Source organism: Nesoenas mayeri, assembly GCF_963082525.1.
Source record: "Nesoenas mayeri genome assembly, chromosome: 13".
Lineage (NCBI taxonomy): Eukaryota > Metazoa > Chordata > Aves > Columbiformes > Columbidae > Nesoenas > Nesoenas mayeri.
Window position 1 is genome coordinate 11,036,307 of NC_137550.1, and position 27,764 is coordinate 11,064,070.

Below are 27,764 nucleotides of genomic sequence, written 5' to 3' on the forward strand. Positions count from 1 at the left end.
AGCCAGCTATTGCACGTTCGATTTTAATATGGGATGGTACCAGGCTTACTTCTGTTCAGGGAAGAAATTTCAATCCCTTATCTTCTGAAACTGCCACCAGCTGACGTTTGAAAAGCCCTTTTGGCAGCAGTCAACAAAATATCACGCACAGCTTAAAAACAGCAGAAAAAGAAAGAAACCCCAGCGGCTGTGAGTTCCCGGCCCGTCGCCGTACCCCTAGATTTTCACACTTTCTGTGCCGTACACGTTGTAGCCTTCTCTGTACGTCGCGTAATTCTGGGTGTTGGTGGCCGGAGCGGGTTTGAAGTTCTGCGTGTTCTTGGTGAGTTTCATGCGCTTGGACTCGGCCCGAGACTTGTAGCAGAACTCGATCAGCGCCACCATCATGGCCAGGCCCAGGCCCCCGACCAGGATGTAGAACACCCCGGCAACATTGCTGAGGCTCAGAGCGCTCGTCTTGTCCTAAGGGAAACGAGCCACGCTGTTAGCTTTGCTGCGAGGAGCAGACAGACAGACAGACAACAGGCTACTTTAGTCCTAGCTGGAATAACTACACTGGTGGCGCTCGGTGTCCCGCTCCTGGCTCGGTGCTGTCCCCCCATCCCCGGCAGCCGGGGCTGTGCAGCAGCGGCCGCTTCGTCTCCACCCTTCGGTGGGTGAAACCGGCTGATTCCGCCGACAGGAGATTTGTTTTGGCCACTGACCTCTCCAGGCCTTCAGCATCCCGGAGCAAACCTGACTATGGCCGAGCATCTCCGGTGGCAAAGGCACCTTGGGAAAGCTCTGTCGGGGACAGCGGCGGCTGCGTAAACCAGCAGGTTTTACGGAAGGCCGTTATAAAACAAAAAGAAAAACCCCAAACCACTGCACATTTAGTTTTGGTGAATGTAGATAAAATTACTGAGATGCTGCTAAACCTCTGTATCTTTTTTTTCAACACTTAGGATAAAAACCACCCTAGGAAGATGGTCAGTTACTTTAAGGTCAGGCAGCAGAGCCCTGAGCTGAACTAACGCCTTCAGTGAGCAAAGGGGAGCGAGTTACTGAATGCAGCCAGTCACTGCAACACAAAAAATGCTGGCCAGGGTCTACCCTCCTTCAGTACATGTCAGATGTGGGAGAAGGCTTGCATTTTAAAAAACGGGATTCTGTAATCCAGTTAAATAGAGCTGCAACCCTTTTGCTGCTGCGCGGCCGGCAGCGGGAGGCAGCGCGGGGCTGTGCCCGGGGGACATGGAGCTCGCTTTCCAAGTGTTTCCAGGGACAGTACAACCGCTCATAGTCAGAAACGGGAATGCTCTACCTCTTCAGTGTCTGTGCATTTCACAGGCAGTTTGGACAGGTGCAGTGGTAGCAAACAGCCTGCCATTGAAACTAAAGCTATTACTCATTTACACACCTCTTTTCAATTACAGTTTCCTTCTGCAGCTGCTGTGCATTCAGATGTCCCATGAGCCCAAATTTATCTCATACAACAGATACAGGGTTGTGCCCTATGAGACTTCCAGCCCAGCCAAAAATGAATTTCTACTGTTGGCTTTGATGGAACTTGAAATTATCCTCCGACACCAAGAGGGTGCTTCCAAATTATAGTTTTCTGTTTGAATGATTACAGAGAGCAGTTCCAAAGGCACCAAGGGAGTCAGGCACTGAACTGCGACTGACTTCAGCTGGAGCATCATCTCTCCTCCTCTTGGTGCCTTTGAAAATGTCCTTCACTCCAACAAGCCCAGCACTTTTATGGTGTTTTGCTCCTCAAGGGCTCTATAAGCATTTTTAAAATAAATCCTCAATGTTTTCTTTCAAGTGAATGGTGTAAATAAGTATCTCCTGCAATTTAAGCGTGCAGCTATGGCACTGATGCACCTGTCACCTCAGGGTGGCACCTCCGCTGGGGTGTGCACTGGCCCTGCAGCAGGGCTGGGGTGGGACAGGGCAGCACAGCAGCAAAAAGGTGCAAAGCAGAATGCAAAAGAGTTTGCAATACTTATGCAATGAGTTACCAATAGGATTTCTAGATTTTTTTTCCTAAGCAAATCGATTTCAAACAGAATTGGAAAATAGGACAGGAAGGGCATTTTTTCCTGTCTGTCCTGAAATTGTCCACCCTTAGCAAGCACGTGGCTGTTTCCCAAACTGACATGTAGAGAATCTAAGTCACAATTTTGAAATAAAAATGTGTTTTTTTCAGTAAAACTAAGGAAAGATGCTGGCCTGAATAATACACACCAAGTGCGCTGAAACTTGCACATTTAAATGAGATACCAGCTTGCGAGGCTTTGAGGGGCTTCTCTTTCCATGTTTTTCTAGCGAAATACTCAAATAGTAAAACATACTTACAACTACAGTCTGTCACTGCATAAAAGAAAAATGCTGTCATGTTCAGAGACTTAAATTATGTTTTTCTATTCTTTTCTTTCAACCTTCAAAACGTAAATATCAACTTTTGAAAGTCATTCCTTGTATAAACAAACAGTGGGTCAAAATGTGATTGCTAATCAGTACAAAAAGACCTTCAGCGACTGACCTTACTTCCGGAGTCCTTGGCTCCACATTCACCCTTATCGTACCACCATTTGTTTTTCAGCTTGTCTAAGATGCCTTGTTCACTGAGTTTCAATACTGCAAGGTTTACAGGAGTTCTTCACGTGGGAAATAACATAAATAACATTATATTATGTTATTTTATGTTATTCAATCTTTAAACTACTTTAAAACTATACAAAGCGATAAAGCAGGGTTCCTGGCCACAAAGTATTTACACTGCAGGCAACTGGATCATCCCCTTAAGTTAATTCTAGAGCAACACTATATTACCAGGTCCTGCCCATATCGCTTTGAGTAATCGGCACTCACTGTTAAATGAAGGTTCTAGAAACAAAGCAAGTCCAATTTCCCAGTTTGGTGCATTCACAGGCATCCACAGTAGCTTTACAGATTGCGGTGGGTTTGATCGAGCAGGACCCCTCCAATTGCACTAACAGACAGCAAGTCTGGCAAACCAGAAACTGGGGCTTCTTACAGTAAAACAGCACCTGCAGCTCCAGGCCCCCGGGTGACCCCGCGCCATGGGGTGCGTGTGTGTGTCTGCACATCTGCAAAGCTGAACACCCCAGGGTGGGTGTCAGAGAGCAGATTCCGCAGCCCTCACGGCATTTTCCCTGGTTCTCCAGCTCCTGCCGGTGCCGGCGGCTGCTCTTCCCCGGAGCTGCTGCATCCCCAGCTCCGCCGCTCCAGGGAACTGCAGCAGAAAATAAGCAAATGCAGACCCTTATAAAACAAATCAGTGAACGAGGAAATGCTGGCTGGAAGTGCCCAGGGTGGGAAATGTTGGCAGCGTGAAGGGAGCTGCTGACTCTGGTGCTACTAAAAGCCCACAAGCCCAGGGGCACCCGAGCTCGCCCATCCCTTCTCTGCGGAAAAGGGGCACAAGTGGAGCCCTCGGTTGGGTTTTGTAATTTCCATTTTCTCCTTGTGGGATGTCTCGGTGTTTTTCCTGCCTGTTTCCATGAGACAGGTTCCTTCTGTTAAGGACGGCTTCAGTTCCTGCTCCTGTGTGAACAGCATTGATCCCTGCTCCTTCCTGAAGCTCATGCCCGTGGCTGTGCGGGGCAGGAGGTGGGGAGGAAGGGGATGGCTCCTTATCCTTGCCAAGGCTTTGGCACTTTGCATGGGCCAACGCTGGGCTCCCTGCGGCAGCACAAACAGTAACATGCCATGCTGGAGTCCCTCCGGGCAGGAGCTCAGCCCACGTCCTGCCCCGGTCTCACTTCTTGCTGCTCCCTGCCTCCCTGCCCAAAGTGCACAACTCTGCAAAGCAGAAGAGACTCAGGAGCAGCGCAACCTATACAAAACACCTTAAGCACAAGCTTAATTACATGGCGGCATTTAGAGAAATGTCCACAGTTTGGGAGGGCTCACAGCCCTCGAGCAGCAGGAGTGGCTGAACCCCGCCGTGCCCGCAGCATGGAGATACTGCAAAAAGCAGCTGCTGAAAAAAAGCCCAATTCCCCCATTTGCCAAGAAGCTGCTTCTGAGATGGCTGATGTTGAAAAGTGCTGCCCTTGGAGGTGCTATGTGCCCTTTGGAAGGAGAGTGGGAGTTAGGGGCCACACCAGAGGGCGTGGTGGGGCACAGACTGCACTTGGCCAAGCACGGGCAGGCCATGGGCTGCACATGGATGCCCCATGGGCTGCACCAACATGACCCAGCACGGCATTACTGAGGCCAGCACAGAAAGCAAAAAAAGCCATGGAGATGGGTGAACTGCTGGTCTCTGGTTGCAGCAGCAGTGATGCTGGCACAGCTTCCCAGCTGGCCAGGCAGAGGCAGCACCATCCTTCTGGTCTGCACAGGGCCCGTTTTGACAAAAGCCAAAGTTTTATATTTACAAAATTGCTATTTTTAAGCAGCAGCTGTAATCCAATTAAGTATCAATCAGGGCAGACTGTACACACTCAGCTGGACACAGGCGGTGGTGACAAGCCCCACGGGACGGGACGTGTCTGCTGGCTGGGCTGTGGCAGTAGGCATGGAGCCCCTCCATCCCGTGGCATTGCGAAAAGCCAGCTGTATCCCAGCTACATTTGCATCCACATATAGGAAGGGCTATAAAACACAAACAGGATGAAAGCTGCTCTAGAGGGACACCGTAAACACCCCGGGTGCCGCAGGTAATGCACCTGCCCTGTTGGTTTATGCCAATGGAGACCGGCCAGGTGCTGGCCAAGCCACCCCCATGGACCCTCCTGCGCAGCTGTGTTGTGACGAGGCCCTTGGTGACGCCCTGGCAAATACACTACAAGAAGCTGTGCATGATTCAGACTATTGAAATGCAAGTCAGTGAAAGCCGAGTGTCTTTAACCAGCCTGTTACAACCCCCAGCAGAAAGAGTGGTATGGATTATTGCTTAGAGAACAGTGCTCTCATTTTAAATTTCATTTAAAAACTATCCAATTTGGAGAGATTTTATGCAATACATCTCTCTGCTTTGAAAAGCATTGTGCAGCTGAGAATACACAAACAATAGGGAGAAGGTTATAAACACCTTTTCTCCTATCCACATATTTTATTGTGCAAATTTTCCCCTCCCCCTAGTCCTATTCCAAACACTATTTTTAATTTGCATGCCTTTATAAACCCCATATGGAGTACAGAGAATTTGCATAACATCCAATACATTATAGATTAGCTTTCACAACATTATACAGTATTGGGAAATGAGGAGGCTTAACATGCTAATTAGGGTGCTTTATTTTTTTTTAAAGCCAAGATTGTAGCTAATTGTGCACACGTAACTGCCAAAAAAAAATATAAAGTAGTAAACTAAAATTATCTTAACTAAACAGATGGGAATTTGCCTAAAGTGGGGTTTTCACTTGTTTGTCATGGCCCTGTTTGTCAGCTGAGGTACTGCAATACCTCAGCCCGGGTAGGAAAAAGGTGGTTTGCTCTGTCCATCTGTCCTGGTAGGAGGAGCAGAGTGGATGGACAGGCAAGCACTGAGGAGCTGCTGGATGCACCGGGCCCAGCGACACTTTGCCGGCGGTGCTGTCCCTGTGCTGGGATGCGGCTGTGCCGGGGGCTGCCACCATCCCGCCCCGCATGGGGACAGCGGATAGTGGTACGAGATGAGCTGGTCATGTTATAGAGGACTGGGGAAGGAAAGACCAACATGAAGCAGTAGCCGGTGCTTGTCCTGCCCTGCCTTAGCCCGTCCTGTGCCCCCAGCACGCAGACCTGGAGGTTTCCTGAGCCAGGTCCCAGTCTCCCTTGGCTCCGCTGATTTGCTGGGATGAACAGCACGTACCTGAGTGAAGAAGCCCTCTCTATGTGCTACGAAAGGCACTAATTTGTGCTTCACAGATGGCGCGTGAAATGCAGCTTGTTTGAACAAAGTCCTAAGGAACAATTTTGTCTGCTTCCAGGAAATTAATCCCAAGACCTCTTAATGCACGAGACGCTCCCCTGTGCAGCAGGACTTCAGCGAGCTGACGTGGGAGAAGGTGCGGTGATGCCTCTGCAGCCCCCGGCCCAGCGCTGCACCTGCGGGGATGCAATGTGAGCTGCTGCAGGATGGACTCCTCGGCTCCCAAATTCCCAAGTTAAGTAAATATATTGAAAAGTGAGCCTGGCTGCTGGTACGTTTTCCAATCGCTCATCTCTGGGTCAGTTTAACAGGCGGAGTCAGGCATGGCTTTGACTGAGACCCTGATGGAAGGGCAGAAGGACACATCTGCATCGTGGTGTTTCTCTCGACGAGTGCTCAGCAGCACACATGGAACACGAATCCTCCGTCATGGGCCTCAGCTGCAGCTCAGCCATCCCAGCAAAGGCTCTTGGGCAGCACCAGCCCTGCCCATCCCGGCAGGTTGAAGGCTAGCACATTGCAAAGTGCTTTGTTTGCTATTACAGAGGGAAGCGTAGGGCTTTTCTGGGAGTGTGGGGTTTTTCATAGCTCACACTGGCACTGCTTGTTTGAGGGGGTATTGTTTTTTAATTGCCTTAGAGGCAGCAGAACAGAGAGACTAAATGACTCGCCAGGGTTGCACAGGAAGGCTGTGTCCCAGCTGCCCACCTGCCTCCCCAGGCAGCTGTGCTGCCCCAAAACGGCTCAGAGCATCATTTGCTCAGTTTCTGAGTCTCTATCTCAAAAGACTTCCATTTCCTCATCTTTTTTCCTTGGATAATTTTGTTTCCAGCTGCTTCTTTAATTAGGTTGCTGTTATTGGGCTGCACAGGATATCCTATGAGGTCCTCAGCCCTTTCCCGGGTGGCTTCAGCTGTTTTTCTTCTGCCTTTAATTTATGGCATGATTCTTTTTCATCTCCTCTTGTGTGGTTTTCCAGCCCAGCTCTCTAGTAGTTTGGTTGCTTTTATCAAAGTAAAAATGTTCTGAGGTTTGAGAGCTTGTGCTCTCTTGTTGCACTCTGTATGCCCAAGAGAACGAACGGAGGCAATCAGGATGGGGATGTCAGTGTTCTGGATGTCATCAGATGGTATTCCTGGGCAGAAACTTGCAGTGTTTTCCTTCGTCACCAGAACAGAAGGATTTTTTTGTTTGCTTGCTTGTGCTTTTCATCCAGATGTAGTAGGTTTGGCTGATACAGGCTTATCCATGTGAGGCTGGACCTGTGTGACAGTTTTACCAAACTGAAGACTGTTTTTTTGCTGGCATCCACAAATGATGAGAAGACGTGATCCTAGAGAAACAGTCCTGGGTGCCTCATACTGAATACTATTGCCCCCAATGGCTAACCAAGCCATTTGCTATGGTTGATTTATTTAAGAGGGGCACGACGTTAAGAAGATCAATGCAAATCTATTCTCACAGGCTTCACTTCGTCAGAGAGTTGCAAACATTATTTACACCTAGGACCTAAAACCCTAGGTGGGTTTTATTGCTGTTTCAGCAGTTTGGTTTATTGGTTCGTTTGTCAGAAGACTCCGCTCAGGTGCTGGCAGCATTTCCTTCCCTTCTTCAGCCATCAGTGACTGCTAGAAAACAAGTAGTGCCAGGCTTTTTCCATATGCAATGTGGTACTGTCTCAAAGGGAATCACCTCTGCCCTTTGCCTAGTGGCTCTGGGGCCTCCTCCCCACTGCATTTCAGCCCCACTTGGCGGGGGACACCAGCCCAAAAGTCCTGCTGCACCCCTTGGTGCTGTTTGCTCAGGTAACAGGACGAGGCTGATGGAGTGAAATGATTTTTGAAAAACGATGTGCAGCCACTCTTTAAAATCTCACCCTTGAACTAGGTCCCCAAAGCTCTGGGTTCAGTTTAAAAACCCTGGCTAACTCTCCCTCCAAATTCAGGAATCGCTAGAGCATTTCTTAATCATGAAGGCTGATCTTGCATAAAATAACAGCACCACTTCCAGGCTGAGCATGTTCCCCACGCTGACATGTGAGATCATCCCTCAGAAGCCAGAGCTGCTATATGCTCTTTGTAGAGTATCTATTACGTTTCTTTTTCATTATTACCTATTTTCCATGTACACCATTAATATGGAAAAGAGGGAAGAGGATGATGCAGAGCCCACCTGCTCTGTCGTCTTCTCCCTGAGACACCCTCACCCTGAGCAACCTCTTGCTCTACCTCCTCTCACCACAGCACAACTTTCAGGTTAGTTGCAGTCATTTTTATCTGCATTGAGAAAACCGGTGGCATTATGATAGTTCTTTCTGGCCAGAACAAGTTTCAAGTAGAAGAAAAGTAAATTAATCAGCACAGAAATAGTTATTTATCAGTCCCAAATGTGGGAAGGTATAACTACTGCCTCTCTCAAATTATAAATCAAAACAGGTTTTAAATTTGATTAATGACCTTTTAGGTTACTTTTCATGATTTTGCCTGCATCTATATAAAGCAGATAAACCAAACCCAGATATTTTTTAGTGACATCACCCTAGCTTCTGCCGGCTTCAGAAAGAGACCCAGTAGGCTGAAGTCACACATACAGCTGCAAAAGCTGGCCAGGTTGCTCTTTTGGCAATCTGATTCCTGTTACTGGCCATCATATGTGCTGGTGCTGCAGACAGGACTCTTCCCTGAACGAGCTCTGACTGCGCCAAAGAGTCTGAGCAGCTTCTTGGAAAGGTGCTGTTAACTTATGAAAGGAACACCCTGATCTTGCGAGGAAAGGGCTGTTTCAAGGAACGGGTGAGGGGGTGTGCTGTCGCTAGGGTCCCTGCAGCCCAGTGTTTGGGTCTGGTCCCCATAACTCGGAACAGGCAATACAGAGCAGAGCCAGTGACCATTGCAGGCAAGATTTAGGAGAAAAAGTCACTTTGGGTCTCGAAAATCTCACCAAATAACCCACCAGCTGTGGGTGACCGGTGTTCAAGTGGCATAAAGTCCCGGCAACACCAGGATGTGGACGTTCCCAACGTGCTTAACACTGCATCTGCCACAACGTGAAATCCCACGTTGTTGCTTATGTGTTTTTTTCTCATTTTTTTTCGCCATCAGATGTCAAATAACTCTGGTTGGAGAAGCGCTGTGGAAGTGAAGGCACAGATGATGAGGGACGCGGTACTTGCAGCAAAGCTGTTCGTGCTGTGACGTGCCCCTGCACATACATTGGGGGCGGCAGCATCCCAGCGCCAAAGGCATCCGGCTGTGTGACACTGCAAGGGCGCAGGACCACTGTAAATCTGGTTTAATATCTGGCTAAGCCAGGTCTATTGCTGATTTATGGCATCAAAGCAACAAAAAGCCACAGGAGGGCACTGGCACATGTGAAGGCTGCAGGATGAACGAAGGGTGATGTCCTCCCTCCAAGTCAGGCTGCACTCGGTCCAAGGGCTGCGTCCCCTGTGACGGGCTCTTCACTTCCCATCCAAACCCCAGCGACATGAAGGAGGCAAATGTCCATGGTGGTACCAGGTCTTGGTTAGTACATTTTAAAGTGTTTTTTGACTTGTTTGCTTTTCAATCCCTGTTATTTTTACCTAATCCTTTAATTTAGTAATCTGACACATTTAGAATGCTCTCACTTCTGCAGCAGGAATTTTTCTCTTGTTTCTTATGACCAAAGCTGTCCTTGCTGGCTGTAGCATCCATGGGATTGCTGATGTCAGTACAACCCAGTCAACAATGTTGTAACATCAGAGTTTAGACATGAAATGTTTGAGTTTCTAAAATCCACCTCGTAGTGTCAGAGGAAAGGCAAGTGGACTAAGGCACAAAGAAACAAGCATGTTCCTAATTCAAAACGCTTCCTAAAATCCTCTGGAGCAAAACTACTGAGAATACGGCATTACTTGTTCCTGTTGGTATCACTGGCAAATCCCCACTAATTTCATGGGAAGCAGAGTGTGAAGCTTGTTGCAGGCATGTGGAAAGTGTCACCTTTACCATGCTCTGAGAGGTAAATATCTGACAGGCACAGGGAGAACGACCCCGAATGATTGCACTATTGCTTTGCACCAAGATTTCAGCCCCACACATGCAGCAAGGCAGAGAAACCCCCAAAGCCGCACATCCCCGCGCTGGCGTGTGCAGCACAGGGCACTGACAAATGTAGAAATCAAGCCTGGGCACTCTGCTTAATTTGACAGGATACCATAAAAATCTCACTAACAACCATCTTAGTATCATTAAAATATAAAGATAGAAACAATCCAGGAAGAGACACCAAATACAGCATAATTCTCCAGAGGGCCTTGCTTGAGGTTACAGACCCATCTAAATCAAATAAGGCACTTTATTCCCCCAAGGTCTATAAATCCCAGCCTTATCTGTAACTACTGAATGGACTTTTTGTCAGACCTTGTTACTGAAATAACTTGTGACTAGATACAAAACCTGCGGGTGAATGCATTGTCCAAGCACTCTGCTCTTTCCGAGATCAGATCTATCTGCCTGTCATAATTTACCAATTTAGCAATGTCTCCATGCCACAACTTCATATTTTGCTATGCACCCATGTGTGAGGGATGGCAAAGATTACGGGTAGAAATGGGCTCATTATTAAAACCCACAATGTTTGTTTCAAGACTAGAGTTACCTGGTACTTCAAGCAGGAGTGAACAGAGCCCTGAAAATATGGGCATAAAAACATATGGTTACTCATTATTCCTATTTGTTACCTTCTGTCTCCGAAAGTGGCCTTCTGTATTTCACACTGAACATTTAATATTCATGGAATAAACACCAGGCATTTCTTCTTTAAGGAATGAACACTTGATTGCTCTTTGCTGCCATTTCAGACCTGCACCATTTTTAGCCTGCCCTGTATTACCAGAACTTGCACATCTACAAGATTTAACATTTGAGGGATTGAAATGCTTTACCGGTGAGCACAGGAAGGGATAAATGCAAAAGCCATCTAGTTTGAAAAGACAAAGAGGTTTCAAAATTAGAAGATTAAAACTTGGCACCTCAAGCCCCTTATATCCCCATGTCACCTAAGAAATACACTGCACGCTGACGGCTGGGACAGCTCGGAGGTGTTGGGCACAACAATAAATCCCCATGGCCATCACCAGCAGTGGGGCTGCGACTCCCCTTCAGTGCCTTTGGGTACTGAACGGTGTCAGAGAGCGACAAAAATCTTTCCTACAAAACAGCACACAAAGTAGTTATAATAATGTGTTTGTGCTGTGATTTCATAGATTCATAGAATCATTTTGGTTGGAAAAGACCCTCAGGATCATCAAGTCCAACCATAACCCATCCCTGGCACTGCCCCATGTCCCTGAGAACCTCATCTCTGTCACCAGGAACAGGTCTATCAGGATGGTTGTTTTTGGTTACTGCTGAGTATTTAGTAGCTGCAATATTTCTCCATACCAGTTCTAGTCTTCATTACTGTTTCTTTCCATAAATAATGTTCTTTTGTTTAGTTCAAGATTTCTTTATTTTTTTCTTTTAGAGGCAAGTTGGAGCAACCACTGTACCCTTGAGGTATCTGTGGGCTTTTCCCTTGCAGTAACTAGGTATGATGCATTTTAAATTCAGGTGTTTTAACTGATGCTGTATTTGTGGAAGACACACACAGATGCATGATGCCATTGTAACACCTGCACACCCTCTGAACACACCTGGACGGAGCCAGATGTGCTACCAGCTGAAGCTGCAAGTGCCTCCACTCTTTGCAGCGAGTTTACAGCCTGTGTTTGGCAGCAGCAACTGTGTCTAGGAAAGTATATTTATATGTTTCATAAATGTAGCTCAAATAAATTAAACTGTACTAACAGGGTCATAATTTAATAGAAGTGCCAAGTGCTAATGCAATAACACACGCCCATTGGATCGGGAAACGCAAGTCATAACAAGTGACTATAGTTCATTTACAGCAGTGGCTGAGACTTGAGGTACGTTTGTGATGAGAGGGTGGGAGGAAGAGCTGCCTGAACAGGGAGGCAGAATGCGGGAGGGCAGATGCTTAATGTCACGCTCAGACCTGCAACATCTGGAACAGCAACGTAGATCCTTCCTGTCATTGCCTGGATCCTTTCTAACCTGGATGGATATGAGCAAGAGACTCAACTTACCTCATGTGCGGGCTATCCCCTCACCTTCTCTTGCTCTTGCTTCTAGACGCATCCAGTTTTCCCCCCATCTTCTTTGATTTATTTTCTTCTTGGGATGGCTTCTTCTGTAACTCTTGCTCTCAGGCTCCCCAGCAGGCCGCAGGTAAGTACCACTTAGTCCAAAGGCTAGCAAGACATTCAAAGAACCACTACGTTGCTTCTATAAAGCTAGAGGTGTCTGACCCATTGCAGTGCCGGCCAGTGCAGAGCAATCCACTGGAGCAGCAAGAGTGCCTGCGTCCACCCCAGCTCACTGCTGAAACATTAGAATCACCTTGAAGGAGAAGAAAGGCATTCACTTTTCCCTTTGTATGTGAAGTGCCAGCAGTTACCAATAAAGAGGAAACAGCCAAGCCCAGACCCCTGGGAGATGTTCAAAGGAAGGGTCCTGCTCATCTGCTGGGAGCCCCACTTCCAGCTGCTGCTTTTCCTTTTTCCTTTGCCAGTCCTAGGGCGTTTGGCTTTTCCCATACTGATGCTTACAATGCAGGATAAATGACTCAGGCAAACAATTTACGGAAATTAACTGTTAAGCACCACAGGTGTTATCAAAAGGAGCGCATGAGTCACAAGTCTCTAAGATTTTTGGCGGCCATAAGGGCAGGATGCCGTGTCGCTGCACGGGGCCCGCTCCGCCGCGGGCAACACCGCACAAGCACATCTCCTTGCACACTCAGGTCCAGCTTCATCCAGGCAGCAAAGCCCACCAGACGGGCAAAACAAAGGCGATACAGGCAAAACAAAACAGCTCCCAGTTCTTCGATGACAGCCCTGACTCCACTAGCTTGGGCAACCTGCTCATCTCAACGGTCGTTCTGAGTCTCCTAGTTACATCCCCAAGAAAACACCTCAAACGATCTGCACAACAGCTCAGACTTCTCTGCAAACAAGAGCAGGCTCTCTGCCCTTCTTGTCAATGCTCTAAGTGAGATGCTCTGGTGAACTCCTAGAGCATCAAGACTTCATTATTGACACAGAACATACACAGTATTATTTCTTAATATGCTATAAAGTAATAGTTGTCAATTAAACATTCTGATGTCTTCCTTTTAAAGTATTATTTTGCTTCGTCACTAATTTGCGCAATACAATAATTTCATATTACTTTCCTAGCTCTGAGCATGAATTAGCTCTGTGCTTCTATCACTGGCTCTGACCAGCCATTTTATCTTTTTCCAGCTCATAACCCAGGCCTATAGAATAGATGGCAAGGAAATTCATACCGATGAACGTAATTTCAAACAAATTGCTCAAATAAATTGTGCTGCATCTTTTTAAGATAGCCATTTCCCCAAACGTTCTCTTTAAAGCACAACACGTTTGGCGATCGTGCTCTTTAAATGTCAGGTATCATCTAAAATAATGCATAACAGATTTCTTCTAAAAATATGCCACTTAAAAAAAAATATGCTGCAAATGCTAACGGCTGTGCTGAAAATGTATCAAAGCAAAATAGCACAGAGAAATGGGGAAAAAAATCCCATCTGCTAATGGCCACACTCACAGCTCAGAAGTGCTGGGGAATGCGATGCTTTATGGAGTGTGGCTCTGAGGGCAGAACCCAACCAGCGGGCCAGAAAAGTAATTCTATGATTAAAAAGAAACACCCAAAAAATGAGTAGTATTTCATCACGTCATTTCACAGATGTACTCCAAAAGAGATATTAGCCTAAAAAAGAATATATTAAAGTAATCAAGTCAAATAATTAGCAAGGAATCTTGGCGTGTGAAGTTGGCAAGATGTTGCATTCAAACAATCTCCTTCTGTGTTAGTTGTCATTAAGTGTTACCACGAAGGTATAACACAAGAAACATATCAACAGCAGAACTACCGAAATTTATCTTAGCAGAAAATTGTTCCTATGCAACTGAATAATTAGTTTCACTTAAGTCACTCAGCCTGCTACCACCGTCTGCATCCCCTTTTGTCTACTGCTTGTTAAATTCCTATTCAGCCATCACTCAGCTCTGAGATGATAGGATTGTATAATAAACAAAATAATTAGTTTCCAAACTCATAATACACTGTAACATATTTCCTGGAATATGTTTTTTTTATAACTGCTATTTTGAATTCTCTTATGATTGAGAACTCAGCTCATAGGTATAGGAGAACTGGAAGATGGTATAATTTTGCCATGAATCAAACAGATGAACCTAAATTCACGCTTATTTAGGGGAGCTAAGTGAACAAATTTTGACGCATGTACCAGAATGTCTGTACCAGCCAAGTCAGCCCACATATATTGACACGCATCACAGACAAATTACGTATGGGTGGAGCACGTTCCCCTTCAGACATCTCAAACAAGGAGCACTACTGAAATGGGTAACTCCCTCGGCCAGGGCGGTGCCGCCAGCCGAGACACGGCAGGGCAGACGGGCGCCCTCTGCTCCACACCAGCGCCGGTACCTACTGGTAGCACTGAAAACGAGACATATGTCAGTTGAGGCCTTTAAAACAATCTCATTAAAACATCACAATCTCTTTAGTCTTAAATCACAAGAGGACTCCAGGAGCCTGGGATGCTCACGGGACTAACCGTACAGTCTGTGTAACCAAACAGATTAAAACACTTGCAGAAAGTCAATTGAATACCTTTTCTTTCTCATGCTGCAAGAGTCAAAGTCCTTGCGAAATTTGAAGTCACTGTTTAGTTTTCCAGTGGCGATGAAAATACGGTAACGAGAGGTGAACTCACAACTCAGAATCACTCATCTCCAGGCACAGGCAAACCGCACACCGCACCGCGGGGAGGATGAGCATGGGAGGCCACTTGCTGGGTCACCGGGTCCTCTGCAATACAATGATGGGCACAGGCACAAGCAAATGGGCTGCACACTTACCTCTGGCTCTCAGTGCAAGCTAGAACATCAGTTTGCACACAGGGATTCAGCTTCAGAAACCGGCACCATCAATCTGCAACGATTCGCAGCTACACACAACTCGTTGGCAGGAGGTGGGAAGCGGCTCATTACAAACTCGGGGCAGCCATTTCCCAAGCCTGGGTCCCTACTGGCAAAGCTGAGAGAGGTGGTCTGTCAGCTTAGCCAGTAGAGAGAGCTGCCCCAAGAGAGTAATGGTCCCTGTGCCACCCTGTGTGACGGGGTGCAAGGTCTGCATCCCCCTCTGAGGCACCTTCACCACCCCATCTTCCCATTCCTCCCCAGCTACCATTTCCTTTAAGGGAAAAAAAGAACAGTTTTCAAGCGACTCCTCTGAAATGCTCTATAAATGAAGCCTTGCTCATATAAACAATTAACTGGAGAGATGGGATGAGATGATGAGGGCAACTCAGGCTTCTGGCGGGAGGATGGAGAGGAGGAGTGAGAGGCCAGTGAGACGCAGGCAGTGAGGGCAGCACCAGTGCTCATCTCTGCTGTGAGGGCAGGGGCTCTGGGGACCAGGGCACAGCCTGCACTTGACCCCGGTGGCTGATGATGGGGTCTGTGCTGCTCGGAGGGCACCTGCCTGTCTGCTGCAATGCCGCGCCACCTCCAAGAAAAGCCATTTCATAACAATAAAGCCCTTTGATTTACCACATCTCTAGAAACAACAACTTAAAAATAAGCCTCCCCTAGCTTAGTCTCTGTGGGATTTTCTCTCCCCACAAGGAGGAACTCACTGACCCATGTTCTGCTCCCCAGGGACTCCTGCCAGCTGAGCCGTGCCCCTGAGAGCCAATGTCCGTAGCTCAAACAAACAAGCAGTCCTTCAGCACAGCGGGTTACGGCAAACTGCAGAAAGACAGTGCTTTGTGATTTATGGATTAAACCAGCAAAACATGCGTCATCACGTTCGCTCCTCTCCCCTCTTCACTGGGTACCTGTCCATGGCATCACGGCACACCTGACACCACTCAGCACTCACTGACCAGGGCCAAAGGTTCGCTAATGGATGCTATCACTCTTTGTAAAAGGTCTTTCAGCACAAGCAAAAATAGAAGGATGGTCCCGTCCTAATTATGACCATTTAAAAAATCCTTTTTAGCTTCCTTAGGGCTGTAAGCATTAGTTGGCTGGGTTTAATTCAATGAACTCAAAGCAATGAAGTTCATTGAAGCTGGTTTGTACAAAGAGTTTTCTTTCATGAAGGCAGCATTAGACAATGCGGTGCTGGATCCCAGGAGAATATTAAACATTTAATATACTGGCGAGTATCACATTATAAAAAATGTTGTGTGAAGGATGAGCAGCAGAGCTAGAAAGCATAAAAAAGCTCGTGTTCATCTGCAGGCTGCTGCTGAGCACCGCAGACCTCTGGTTACTGAACAAACCTGAATTCGAGAGCTTCTCCTTCCTTTATCGTTACACAGTGGCTTTTGCCAACATCAGAGATGAATAGCTGAGTAATTTCCTATGTAGCCAACTGTAAGTAATTCTTATTAATAGAATGCAGCAGTAATTTGCAGTAATAGTCCAAAACTGTGGTTTACTGAAAATACTGTTATTATTGATTTTGGACCAAAGCTCAACCATTTTATAAGAGATATTAGGAGTTACTGTTCCTTAAGGAACTGGTTTTACTAGCTGTAGGACAGTGTCACTCTGAAAATTAATATCAGTACTTTTCAGTATAACAATGTATTTTAAATTAATTTTCTGGGCAGTTCCTGTACCCAAGGTGGCCAGTAGTACCCAGCCTGCTCTAGCCAGAGCTTCTCTCACCAGGCTAAAGGCCGCAGAAATCGCCAGTTTTACAGGGCAAGGCTGGCAATATCAAAGCACGTTAGTTAACTTTTGCAATACACGAGCTCATTAAACCCACTTTGAGAGTCTCGCTACCATCCAGGCTGCCTGAAAGACCCGGGGAAGCCTCAGGCCAGCAGGAGACAGTGACAGCTTTGCCGCTGCTGTCACCTGAGCAAGGATTTTAATCCACATCTGTTTCAAAAGCACCGCAAACACACACAGTACTGCTGCACAGGCATGTGCGGGGACTGGTCAGTGGTGCACAAAACGTGACACTGGAATATTCTAGGCAAAACTCCCCAAACCTCTTTCCTTCATATTCATTTCCATTTTAGTGCATCAACACATTTCCCTGTTGCAAACAACCTATCTCTTGTTTCAGCTTTGCCTGTTGCAAGCTCTAGCTCTTTATACATCACTGTTACTGCTACTATTTTACCATCAACAGGTGACTACCATCTCTGCCTAACGTTATCTCTTGGGTGACGTTGCTTAACTCATGTCTCTTGACCCACGCTATGATTAGATGACCCCATGTTGCAGCCCCCCTTTCTCTCCCTCAGCTACAGACCCCCCAAGCAGCTCTTCCCCAGAGCCCAGCCTTCCCAGGGCCCTGCTGGCACCAGCTCAGGCCAGCAAAGCAGCACATGCTGATACTGGTTTGCTTGACCCCTCCACAACAGAGCAGAGGAAAAGGCAGCACTCTTGCCTCCAGGTCTGTGCTGGCACAGCTGATTCTGCCAAAAACGCTTCTCAAGAACCGCTCCACATCACAGCTACATCATGGAGAAGGACCAAAGCCTCAGAGGTTAGTACGGTGGCCAGATGTGATCACTGGTTTCTTGTATAGTCACAAGCACTGATTCGCTCTGTGTAGGTCCCACCAACACTGGATTTACTATCTGTTAGTTAAATAAGGTTTCCAAGCTTGACCAAGCCCCCTGACAATACGAAATAAGACTATTTCTTTGAAAGAGCTACTGGGCAAGCAAATGGCTTATTTTCCCCCACCACAATTATTCAATCTGTGTGGTTTTTGGTGTCTTGTTTTGTTTTTTTTTTTCCTTGAGAAGTAAGATAACAGCCTTGCCGATTACTCTTTGCTAAGGTACCCGATTGTGGTGACATTGAGGCTGACCTTGGAGTCACCTCCCCCGCTGCCGCACTCTCCTTTGTCGTACCACCATTTGTTTTTCAATTTGTCCAAGAGGCCTTGCTCATTCAGTTTTAATACTGCCAGGTTAACAGCATTTCTTGAAACGATAAAACATAACTTGTAAGAAAAAATGCACAAATGCTTAGGAAATCGTAACGTATAAAAAAAGGAGCACAAGAGGACAAATTGGCTAAAATTTCACAGAACGTGGAGCTATCAAAATGTCTGTACAGTAAATACAGGGTTAAATATTGGAAGGTGGCATGGAGGATAACATTTGCTCAAAACTGAAGTGTGCGGGATGGGGAAATCGTCTTTGAGAAAAAAAGTAACAAGAACACCACATCATGCAGTTAACATTCGTCACATATGGCAGGTTAACTCGGCTTTTACCATTTAAATTGAAAAAGCCATTGAACTGTAAAATTAAAACAGCAACAAACAATCAGAGAGGACAACACGAAGAGAACACTAAAAAAATGGATGCATTAAATAAACGAAACCATAATTTACCGTCTTATTTAACTCCATGGAATATTGAAGATTTTAAACTTTAAAGTTACCTCAAAATCCACAAGAAAGAAAATGACAACACAATACATCAGGGTAGGTGGAATACTATAACAACATGGATATTGTTATATTATTCCACCCACCTTAATGCTGAGCCTTTGGGGGTTGCTACACCATAGCCCTTGGAATCCAGGTTGCCGCCGACTTTCATGGTGTCGCAGGGCTTGCGCTGCTCGATGTACTCGTTCATCGTCGACTCCAGCAGGAAGGCGAACTTGCCCTTCGACTTCCGCACCCGCGCCACCCCGTCCGCCGTCGTTTTGGTGAACACCGAGGGCTCGGCCGACTTCATGTATGACCACATTTTCTCGTAGACGGCTATTTTTGACCTCTGGGAGAGACGAAAGGAGGGAAATGAAGAGCCATGTTGGGAAAGGCACAAGGCTGAGTGCCTTGGGCTTAGCCAGCTAAGAGGTACAATTAAGACACTCTAACTGATTAATGTTAACAAATAAAAAAGTCAAGGTAGTTTGGAGAGAGACACATTGCCTCCTGAACAATGACCAAATCATAAAATGGTTGGGGAGGGGGAAACATATGGCAGACATTTATTTTACTAATTGTCATGTAATTGGCAGCCTGGCAGTCAGATTGAGAGATGGTGTGAGCCCGTCCCGGCCTCTGCTCTGGCTCTGCGCTGGGTTTATCTCCCCGCATGCTGCTCTGCTGCTGAACCAGAGGGAGATATTAAACCTCAGCTCATCCATCACGGTCAAGGGATGCAACAAAAGCCTCTCCTCTTCGCACACGTCCTCAGCCTTGGTTTTTGTGCTGACTCGCAGCTAAGAAACACTGACACTTGCTTATTGCACGTTCCCAGCAAGGCAGGAGCCTGCTTTTCAGAGCAGAGATGGCAGGTCTATGAGACCAGCTCAGCTCTAGTGGCTTCTAACAGTGATGCTCATAAGAGGGTACAAATAGTAATTACAACATCCTTTATGACTCAACAGTCAAACTTTCAAAATTCAGTTTCACATTTTCCTAAAAGACAGCAAACACAAATATTAGCAATAAGCTGAAAAAATTGCTGGCAGTTAGCTTGTGTGTGATGCATGTATTTTCCTCATTTTGAGACTGAGCCAACCCTAACAGCCTCTAGCTCAGCACACAGGTTTTGTAAACCTGGAAATGTTGAGAAATGTGTTACTTCCCCTTCTCCCTCTTCCTTACCAGTAACGTTTAAACCACCCTCAGATCTTTAAGCCACCTCCAGACTCTTAAGCATTCATATGCTGGACTACCGGTTAAACTTTCCTGCTTGGTCGACAGAAGGCAGTAATGCCAACTGTATTTCTTTAAAGTCTAGAAATGCAAAGGATTTATATAAGGCTTTTGGTCCAAGCTGTGGGTATCTCGAATTTATGCCTCCTACTCCTTGCCATTTTGCTGTCCACAGCTTTCCTTGCAGAATGGGAATGAGGCAGGCAGTAGCTAAATGTAGTTCAAATTTAACAAACTTGTGGCAGGAGACCGTTAATGTCCATCAGCTTGATGATCGAGACATGTTTCCTCCTCATTCAGGACAATTTAATGTGTTTTGAATAATGTAATGCTTAACAACCAGCCTCCAAACACTTCACAGGGACTAAGCCCTGCCTTCACCGTTCTTCAGATTAACATGCTCAGCTAGTGTTGCTGCAACTGATGGAGAGGAGCACAGAGGGCAAGATTTTATTTTAATTACCCTTCCTGATGAGCTGAAAAACAACTGAAAATGCAAACCAATTAAAATCAGCCCAATCCACAATAGGAAATCTGAGAGACAACAATACAGGGCAGCTTCATCAGGAGCTGGCTGGGTGATGGGCTGCAAAAAACAAGCAAGAGGGATTTCAACTGATCATTTCTTGGCAAAAGATGGGCTGTACAGACGCGTTTGTCCCACGCCGGGAGGGAAGCAGTAGTGGAGGGGATCTAAATGTGGCCTGAAATGGTCCTCACATAGGTAAGAGAAGGAATCAGGGCATTTGCCTGGCTTGCCCCTGCAACAGCAAACACTGGATAGCCTGAGATGAGGACAACAGCTCTAGAGCTGTGGGAGAAAACGGGGCAGCCCAGCTCTGCCGGGAGCCTGTGCCCGCTGCTCCCCAGCCTGGCATGGCTGGGTTTGGAGAGGGGCAGCTCCCAGCCCACGGCGGGACCGTGGGTCCTGCCCGAGGAGAGAGAGGTGTCTCACCGGAGCTCTTGGTCAGCACCCAAAGCACGCTGCTGGCTGTGTTAGCACCCAGTACCTGAGATGCCTTCTCTGAGACTACTGACCTGGGTCTCCTGCTTTTCCAACAGCCCCCCTGATGCACATGGGCACTTTCACACCTTCAGCCCTGCCGGGAGCTGCCCAGGTCACAGCACTGCAGCTTCCACCACCCTTGTGCCCTGCGGGCAGCAGAGCACAGGTGGCAGCGGTATGCTCCTGCGCTGGTGGCAGAGCTGGCAGAGCAGGCAGCACGGGCAGAGCAGGCAGCGTGGACAGCACAGGCAGCAAGGGCAGAGCTGGCAGAGCAGGTAGCATGGGCAAAGCAGGCAGAGCAGGCAGCATGGACAGTGCAGGCAGCACGGGCAGAGCTGGCAGAGTAGGCAGAGTAGGCAGCACGGGCAGAGCAGGCAGCACGGGCAGAGCAGGCAGCATGGACAGAGCAGGCAGAGCAGGCAGCATGGACAGAGCAGGCAGAACAGGCAGCATGGGCAGAGCGGGCAGAGCAGGCAGCATGGGCAGAGCAGGCAGCATGGACAGAGCAGGCAGCATGGACAGAGCAGGCAGAGCAGGCAGCATGGGCAGAGCAGGCAGAGCAGGCAGCATGAACAGAACACACCAGGGCCCAAGGCACAGCACTGCCCACAGCCAACCTGCTGCTCTTCTGCTGCAGCTCCCTCACACAGGAAGGGAACAGAACCAGCCTGGCCGGGCGAGACTGCGTGAGCATCGGCAGTTCTGGTGTGCCCTAGTTTCAAGGTGCTTGTCCTTACAACCTCCATCTGCTTCTGAGATAAATAATACAAATGCACCTGCCCATTTATATTTGCAAATGGGCATCTAAGGGACTAAAGGAAGGTAAAATACAGGTTTACTCCTTCCCTCTCTCAGCAAGCTGATGTGGTTAGCCTTCAAAACTTGTGCATGCACTACATATGCTTTACCTTGTTTTCCTCTGCAGAGTGTGCTTTTAATTACACAGATAAACCAGAATTTCTTTTTCTTTTCCTCTTAACCCATACTGGAATATTTGTCTTTAACAAGTTCTTTCACACTCTTCCCAGCTGGCTTGACTGCCTAAAAGCAATTGCCAATACATCTGTGCATTGTTAATAATAACAGTTATCTGATGAGTGCCAACAGCACGCTCAGGGCTGCAAACAGTCCAAACAAAGCACGTGCCGTGCTACAAGGGCAAATGGTGAACATCATCATTCCTGCTTCAAAAAAACAAATTCCACGACTCAAAATTGGATCTCAACTTTAACAAATAGCCTAAGCTTTAAAGTTTTCTCCCTTCATTTAACTCTTTTGCATGATATTGTTAATAAAAATCAGTACATTTCTATATGATCATTGCCCACCTCTTCTTCTACCAAGTGGGATTTTCGTAATATCTTGTTATTATCAAATTAGCTAAATGAGTATGCAGTCTGATCCTGCAGAAATAGACAAAAATGCAAGCCAGAAATGAACACAGCAGGTATTGACTGGGAAACAGTAAAATAAAAGGCATGGGGCACACGGTTTTGGAGCCGCCAGCACCTGGCTGGGGGATCGGGGTGAGGACCCAAAGATGCTCCGGTCACTGCATCCTGCTCGGTTAGTGCTGCTCTTTGCAGCCGTTCCCCTAAATCCATAATGAGGCCAAAATAACCACTTATGATGAGGCTTCTTAAAGAAAGGGACAGTGCCACCAGCGAGCTGTGAAACCTGCTGCTCCGTTCGGAATTGCTCAAGGGCACTTTCTGCCCCAGGAGCCATATTTTACACCCACTCAACAAAATGAAACTAAAGCTGGTCAAAGACCCAACAAGGTGAAATGAAATATCATATTTTTAGCAAATATTTTCCTTTTCCCAATTCTCTAGTTGCCTTAAAAAAAAAACCCAGAAGCCCCTAAAAGACTTTCAGAGAGGGATATTTTCTTTCCTTTCTAACTATAAAACTGTAAATCCTGTGCTGAAAGAACATTTTCACCCATCTGTCCTCCCTGCAGAAGTTCACGCCGTCCCTGCCAGCACCTGCGTGCCCCCCGGGAGTCTGACACCCGCGACAGGGGCCAGACAGCAGGAGCAACCGTAAAGAAAGGATTTACACTCCAAAATAAGGTAAGGTCTGACAGATCTGCACTGCTGCTAGAGTTCAGCAGCAGTAAAACATTCTCCCTCTCATTAAAGTGTTACTTTTAAAGAGATATTTCGGAATAAAAGCTTAAAAGCAAAGATTTAAACCAATTCAAAGCCCTTAACTGCAGTAACTCCCTATGCTCTGCAACTCCTATTTCATTTCTTTGATATTGCTCTCAAGAAGTCCGTCACACACATTTCCTCGGGATTTCAAGGGGATATTATTATCATTTTTTTCTTAAAAGCAACATTTTCAGTGTTTCATCTAGGCCTTGGGATACATTAAAGAGCCTTTTCATTATAGCAGCCTTACTGCAGATATAAATAGAGCTGGCCTTTGCTTTGTCAATAGTGCTGGCTTTTTTCTTTATTTGGAGATGTTTATGCCGAAGTATGAACCACACACAGCTCAGCACCAGGGCTGCTCCCGGTGGTGTTGGCAGAGCCAGCAGCCCTTGTGCTGAGGAGTCACTCACTTGGTCCGTCACCAACCCGCACCTAAATACACGTCGCTCCTGGGTAGCAACGCGTTCATTTTAAAAGAAGGTGCCAGTTCAATCAGTCCACAATTTTAACACCGTCTTTCATTATAATTCTCCTAGTATTGACGTGTGGTTGGCTCCAGTACTGAAATGAAAAATCAAACAAACCCACAGTGTGCCACAGCATCCGACAGCACAGCTGGCCAGGCACACATTACCGGCTGCGGGAAGGAGCAGGTTTTACCTCTCAGATGTGGTTATTTCTTCAGTCAATTCAACAACAAAAACCCAGCACCCGCAAACGTGGCTCCAGCTGAGCGGGACCAGATGCCTTGGCTTCCATTTTGCACATCCCAAACCACCTAGAGATTGCCAAACCCAGCACACATCTTGGATGATCCCTTGACATTGGTTAAATTTAGCTCTAACAGATCTTCATGACCGAAGCCTTCTCCCATTGACCGAATTACCTTTCCCCCTCTGCAGACATCTGTCTCACACTTCTGCTAAAAGTGACATTGAGTCACCTCCTCACTACTGAGTAGCGGTGATGCTATTACATTTGAAAGAAATGGCATTTTTCCACTATAGTTAAATATATATATAGCTAAAGTATGTTACAGGGATGCCCTATGCCTATTTCAGAATGTTTTGCCCTCTCTGCCACCTTCTCTACAACCTGCAGGTCTTACTCAAAATTCCTGCCTCATGCAGCCTGTTGGGATATTTTATTAAAAAGATTTCAATGGTCCTTTTTTTTCTTATGACAGGCACCAGGAAACTATTGCCCAGTAGTCAAGCTCAAAATCTTCTCTTATAGGTAATTATTGTTGATCATCCAATCATGAGCGAAATTCAACCAAATCAATTTTACGTTTAATATTCATGTATATATTTTCTATTTTTACTCTGTATGTTTAAAATTTTAGACTATACTGATGTTACATTTTTACCTCTGTCTTCAAAACAAAGAGTGATAAACAAGCTTAATAAAAAAAAACAGCGGGAGGAGAGAACAAGATAAGGTTCCTCCAGTAATCCAGGAGCTGGACTATGAGAAGAACAGAAGAATGTTTTGTGCTGGGCAATATCAGTGTAAGAAATAGAATGGGCTTTCTAGAGAGGGAAAAGACCCAAAAGGGAGCCAGTTACAGATGCCTGGTCTCAGAGACCTGAGTCCAGTCTGTGTAAATGTAATATACTTTGGAGTAGGCCAGTAGGGAAATGCAATAAATGGAAGTGAGAGCAGTGCAAAGCGGAGGGAGCACCTGACCACAGCACGCACACAGAGGAAGGCAGAGACATCGATAAAGGACCTAAAGCAGCAGAGTTAACACACTCCTCTGCTATACCAGCCCTGTGACCGCTTTATAGCTCTTTAACAAGGGAAATTTATAGCTCTAAGCCAGACGGATGTTGCTGATACAAAACACAAAGGTCTGTACTAAGAACGGCGCAGGTATTTAATCTGATTAATACATGGTGTCTTTATATAGATGTACGCCTCACTGATATGAACTTAGGTAGTTACGTGTGAACCCTAGCTTCATTATCATCACTCATTGCTTTTCTTCCACGTGTGCAATTCTACAGCAACTAATGAATCCAGTAGCTTATGAACCATTAATAAGCATGTTACTAAACAGGAGTGAAAAAATGCCAGCAGTCTGCCTTGGTACCCCCGCTGTCACCTGGCTTGGGGATCGCTCTGACATCCATCGGTTTTAGGCAGTTGCTCTCAACATGGCAAACTGCAATGGGGTCGCTACCACTGCTCTGGGCTTTTGGATAAGGCTTGGTTTTGACGCCTCTCTGCTCCTCTCCAGCCTGACTTCGAGTCACCCCCACCACAGCTGCCCCCAGGAGGAGCGAGGGACAGTGGTGGGAGCCCCCAGCCCCATGCCAGCCCTGGAGCACATGGAGGCTGGCCTGACGATGCTAGATTAGTAACAAGAACATGATAAATATCATTAGGAAGGGCCCTCTGCCTCAAATTTCCAAGATCTTTACTGAGAAGATAAAAATAGGTTTCACGAAGGCCAGAGGGCACCATTAGTCCCTTCTTCCAAGTGCGGACACGAAAGCAGAGCTGTCATTTACTGAAGGTCAGAGGGTAAGGTCTGACAGATCAATGTCACAGCTTTTAGCCACAGATAACTTGTGATGCCAGCAATTTACTTACCTATATGGGCAGAAAAATCAATCCCATCATTACACGAACCTCTTGTTTTTATTACATTCTCGGCAGAAGAAAGTAGGTCAGATGCCACAAGCACACAAAGGGCATTTCTCTTTTAGCTGGGCCAAGCCCCAAATCTACCAAACTCTACCCCAGTTTAAGAATTTGTGGGATGTCACAGATAAGCAAGGTTCAAGCAATGGTACATAAACTAGTCTGTATATTTGTAGGAATACACAAATCTTTGACAGCATACACATACATGTGAAAGAAAGGGTGAACTGGTGAATAATAGTATTTCACAGCCAAGTTTGTGACAGGAGACACTGTCATGTTTGTTTGTTGTTCAAATTAATGACTTTATGTTATAAAAATAAAACAATATTGTAGGAGTTTTGAGACTTTCTTCCTGTGTATCACAGTCATGTTGAAAGTGTGAGCAGGCAGGTAACGTGCTGTAGCTGCTTTAACAGACATCTTTCCCGGGGTGAGCTTCGCTCATACAAACAGCCAAGCGAAGAGTCACTCTGGTCGTAACCAGACGTCGCTGACACGTCGGTAACAGTCAGAGTAGCAGAATGTAAATCACGATTTTAAGACATCCTTTCCTGGCATGATATTGAACTTCAGACTACGTCTATATTCATCTCCTCACTTTATTGCTGCCATCCATTCCTCCTCGTTGCAATACTGATGGGGAAATTAAAATGAAAGTCTTTACCCAGAGACAATCTCTTCCTTGTAAATCCTGCCGCGATTCCGGGCCAGGGCCAGCGCTGGGTGAGCGCTCACCCTGATGAAGCGACTGCATGGGGGTGGCAGGGACAACGGGCTGGGTGGCACTGCTGGGGATCAGTACAGATGTGCCGTGACAGCCTGTCTGTCTGTCTGTCTGCCTGGGGAGCAGGAAGCAGCATCAGTGGGCTGGAGGGAGGGATTACATCAGCCCTCAGGCTAAGGGACATCATCCTGGCAGGGACATATTTAGCAGAGTAGTCTTGTCTGGGCAACCGAGCAGCAAACCAGCCCTGCTCTGGACTTGGCTTGTAATAAATTAACAGAGAATGGCGCTTCCAGCACACGATCTGAACACTGTCAGGTCTAATGAGTTTTCAGCTCCAGACAGAATAGGCCAATATACAGGCAATGATGGAGAAATCCCAGTGGACTGCAAGAGGCGATGTTTCATATTCACATCATTAGAATTTCTAAACCTTCATGTATTTCCTAATTACGGAAAAGTAACAGTAGCGGCACTGTGAGTAATTTATCAGCACCCATGTATTTTAAATGAATCCCTAACAAGCATGTATTAATGTGACACAGCAGCATTAGGTAAAGTAGGAGAGCCTTGAAAAACCAGGGTCCTCGCTGTCTTGAGCAATGTCATTATCATTATCATCGAGCTGCTCTCCAAAAAGTAGAGCATTCAAACACAAGTGATTTTTCCCCGAGGCGCTCTCTGCTTCTCCTCTCTGGTGCAGACAGTGACGGGTTTAACCCGCTGCTGGCTGCTGAGCCGGGCATCACCGGGCTGTGCTCACCCCCACGGTGCGGCCAGGGGCCCTTTCTGATAGCTGGAAAGCCTAAATCACAAACATCAGCAGAGCTGATGGACAAACGCCATCTGTTCTGGAAGATAAAGGAGAGATTTATTCAATTATTTGTTATTAAGTGTTGGCTGAAAGCTTTGTTGAATCCTGACCTATCTGCTGAAATGAGTAAAATGGTTCAGCCACCTTAACCCTGGTTCCATCCACACATTTCCTTTCCAGGGAGTAGACAATGGATGAGCTGTTAATTTTAGTTCCTGAGAGGATACAATTTCCTCTCCAATCCATAGGCTTAAAGACATTAGATCACTTCATGGGAAACCATTTCTTTTGCAATTATGTCATATTTGATTCCCTGCTGTCTGTAAAACCGCCTGTTAGCCATGTGGCAGAAAGGAGGTTCAATAGATTAAGAGAAAAAACCCCTACAAGTGGGCCATCTATCATTCATGCAATGAAGAGGCTGTGATCTCTCTGCACACATACATTCACCTTTCAATATTTGCGCACATTCCCACCTATATCAAACGGAAGGGAGAGAGAATATACAGGTGAATAAGTTTTTCACACTTTCTCTGTTGAAAAACAGTCAAACCACAGTCATTTTTCTGATTAATTGCTACCATGCTGCCTATCAAAGATCCATACGGCTCGTATTTGAAGCTATCACTTTTCTGTGATGTTCTGTTCTTTAAAGTCTGTAAATGCAATCACTCTTCAGTATTTTTGTCAGGCATTTGTTATGATGACTGTGTTGTTTTGCTTGATGCC

At 46.4% G+C, this 27,764-nt stretch overlaps 1 protein-coding gene across 2 annotated transcripts in view; it reads right to left on the reverse strand.

The window, feature by feature from the left end:
• Nucleotides 1-216: 216 nt before the first annotated feature.
• Nucleotides 217-27,764, reverse strand: part of GRIA3 (glutamate ionotropic receptor AMPA type subunit 3) — a gene marked incomplete at its 3' end in the record, with an annotated part of 143,220 nt that continues 115,672 nt past the window's right edge. The window contains exons 13-15 of one of the 2 annotated variants that reach the window (XM_080352813.1): nucleotides 18,543-18,790; nucleotides 2,528-2,642; nucleotides 217-462 (exon numbers count right to left, since the gene is read on the reverse strand). In XM_080352813.1, the coding sequence (XP_080208939.1) occupies nucleotides 217-462; nucleotides 2,528-2,642; nucleotides 18,543-18,790 (609 nt within the window). Of the gene's footprint in view, nucleotides 463-2,527; nucleotides 2,643-17,868; nucleotides 17,984-18,542; nucleotides 18,791-27,764 lie in introns of both variants that reach the window. The other variant, XM_080352814.1, reaches the window with a different exon arrangement.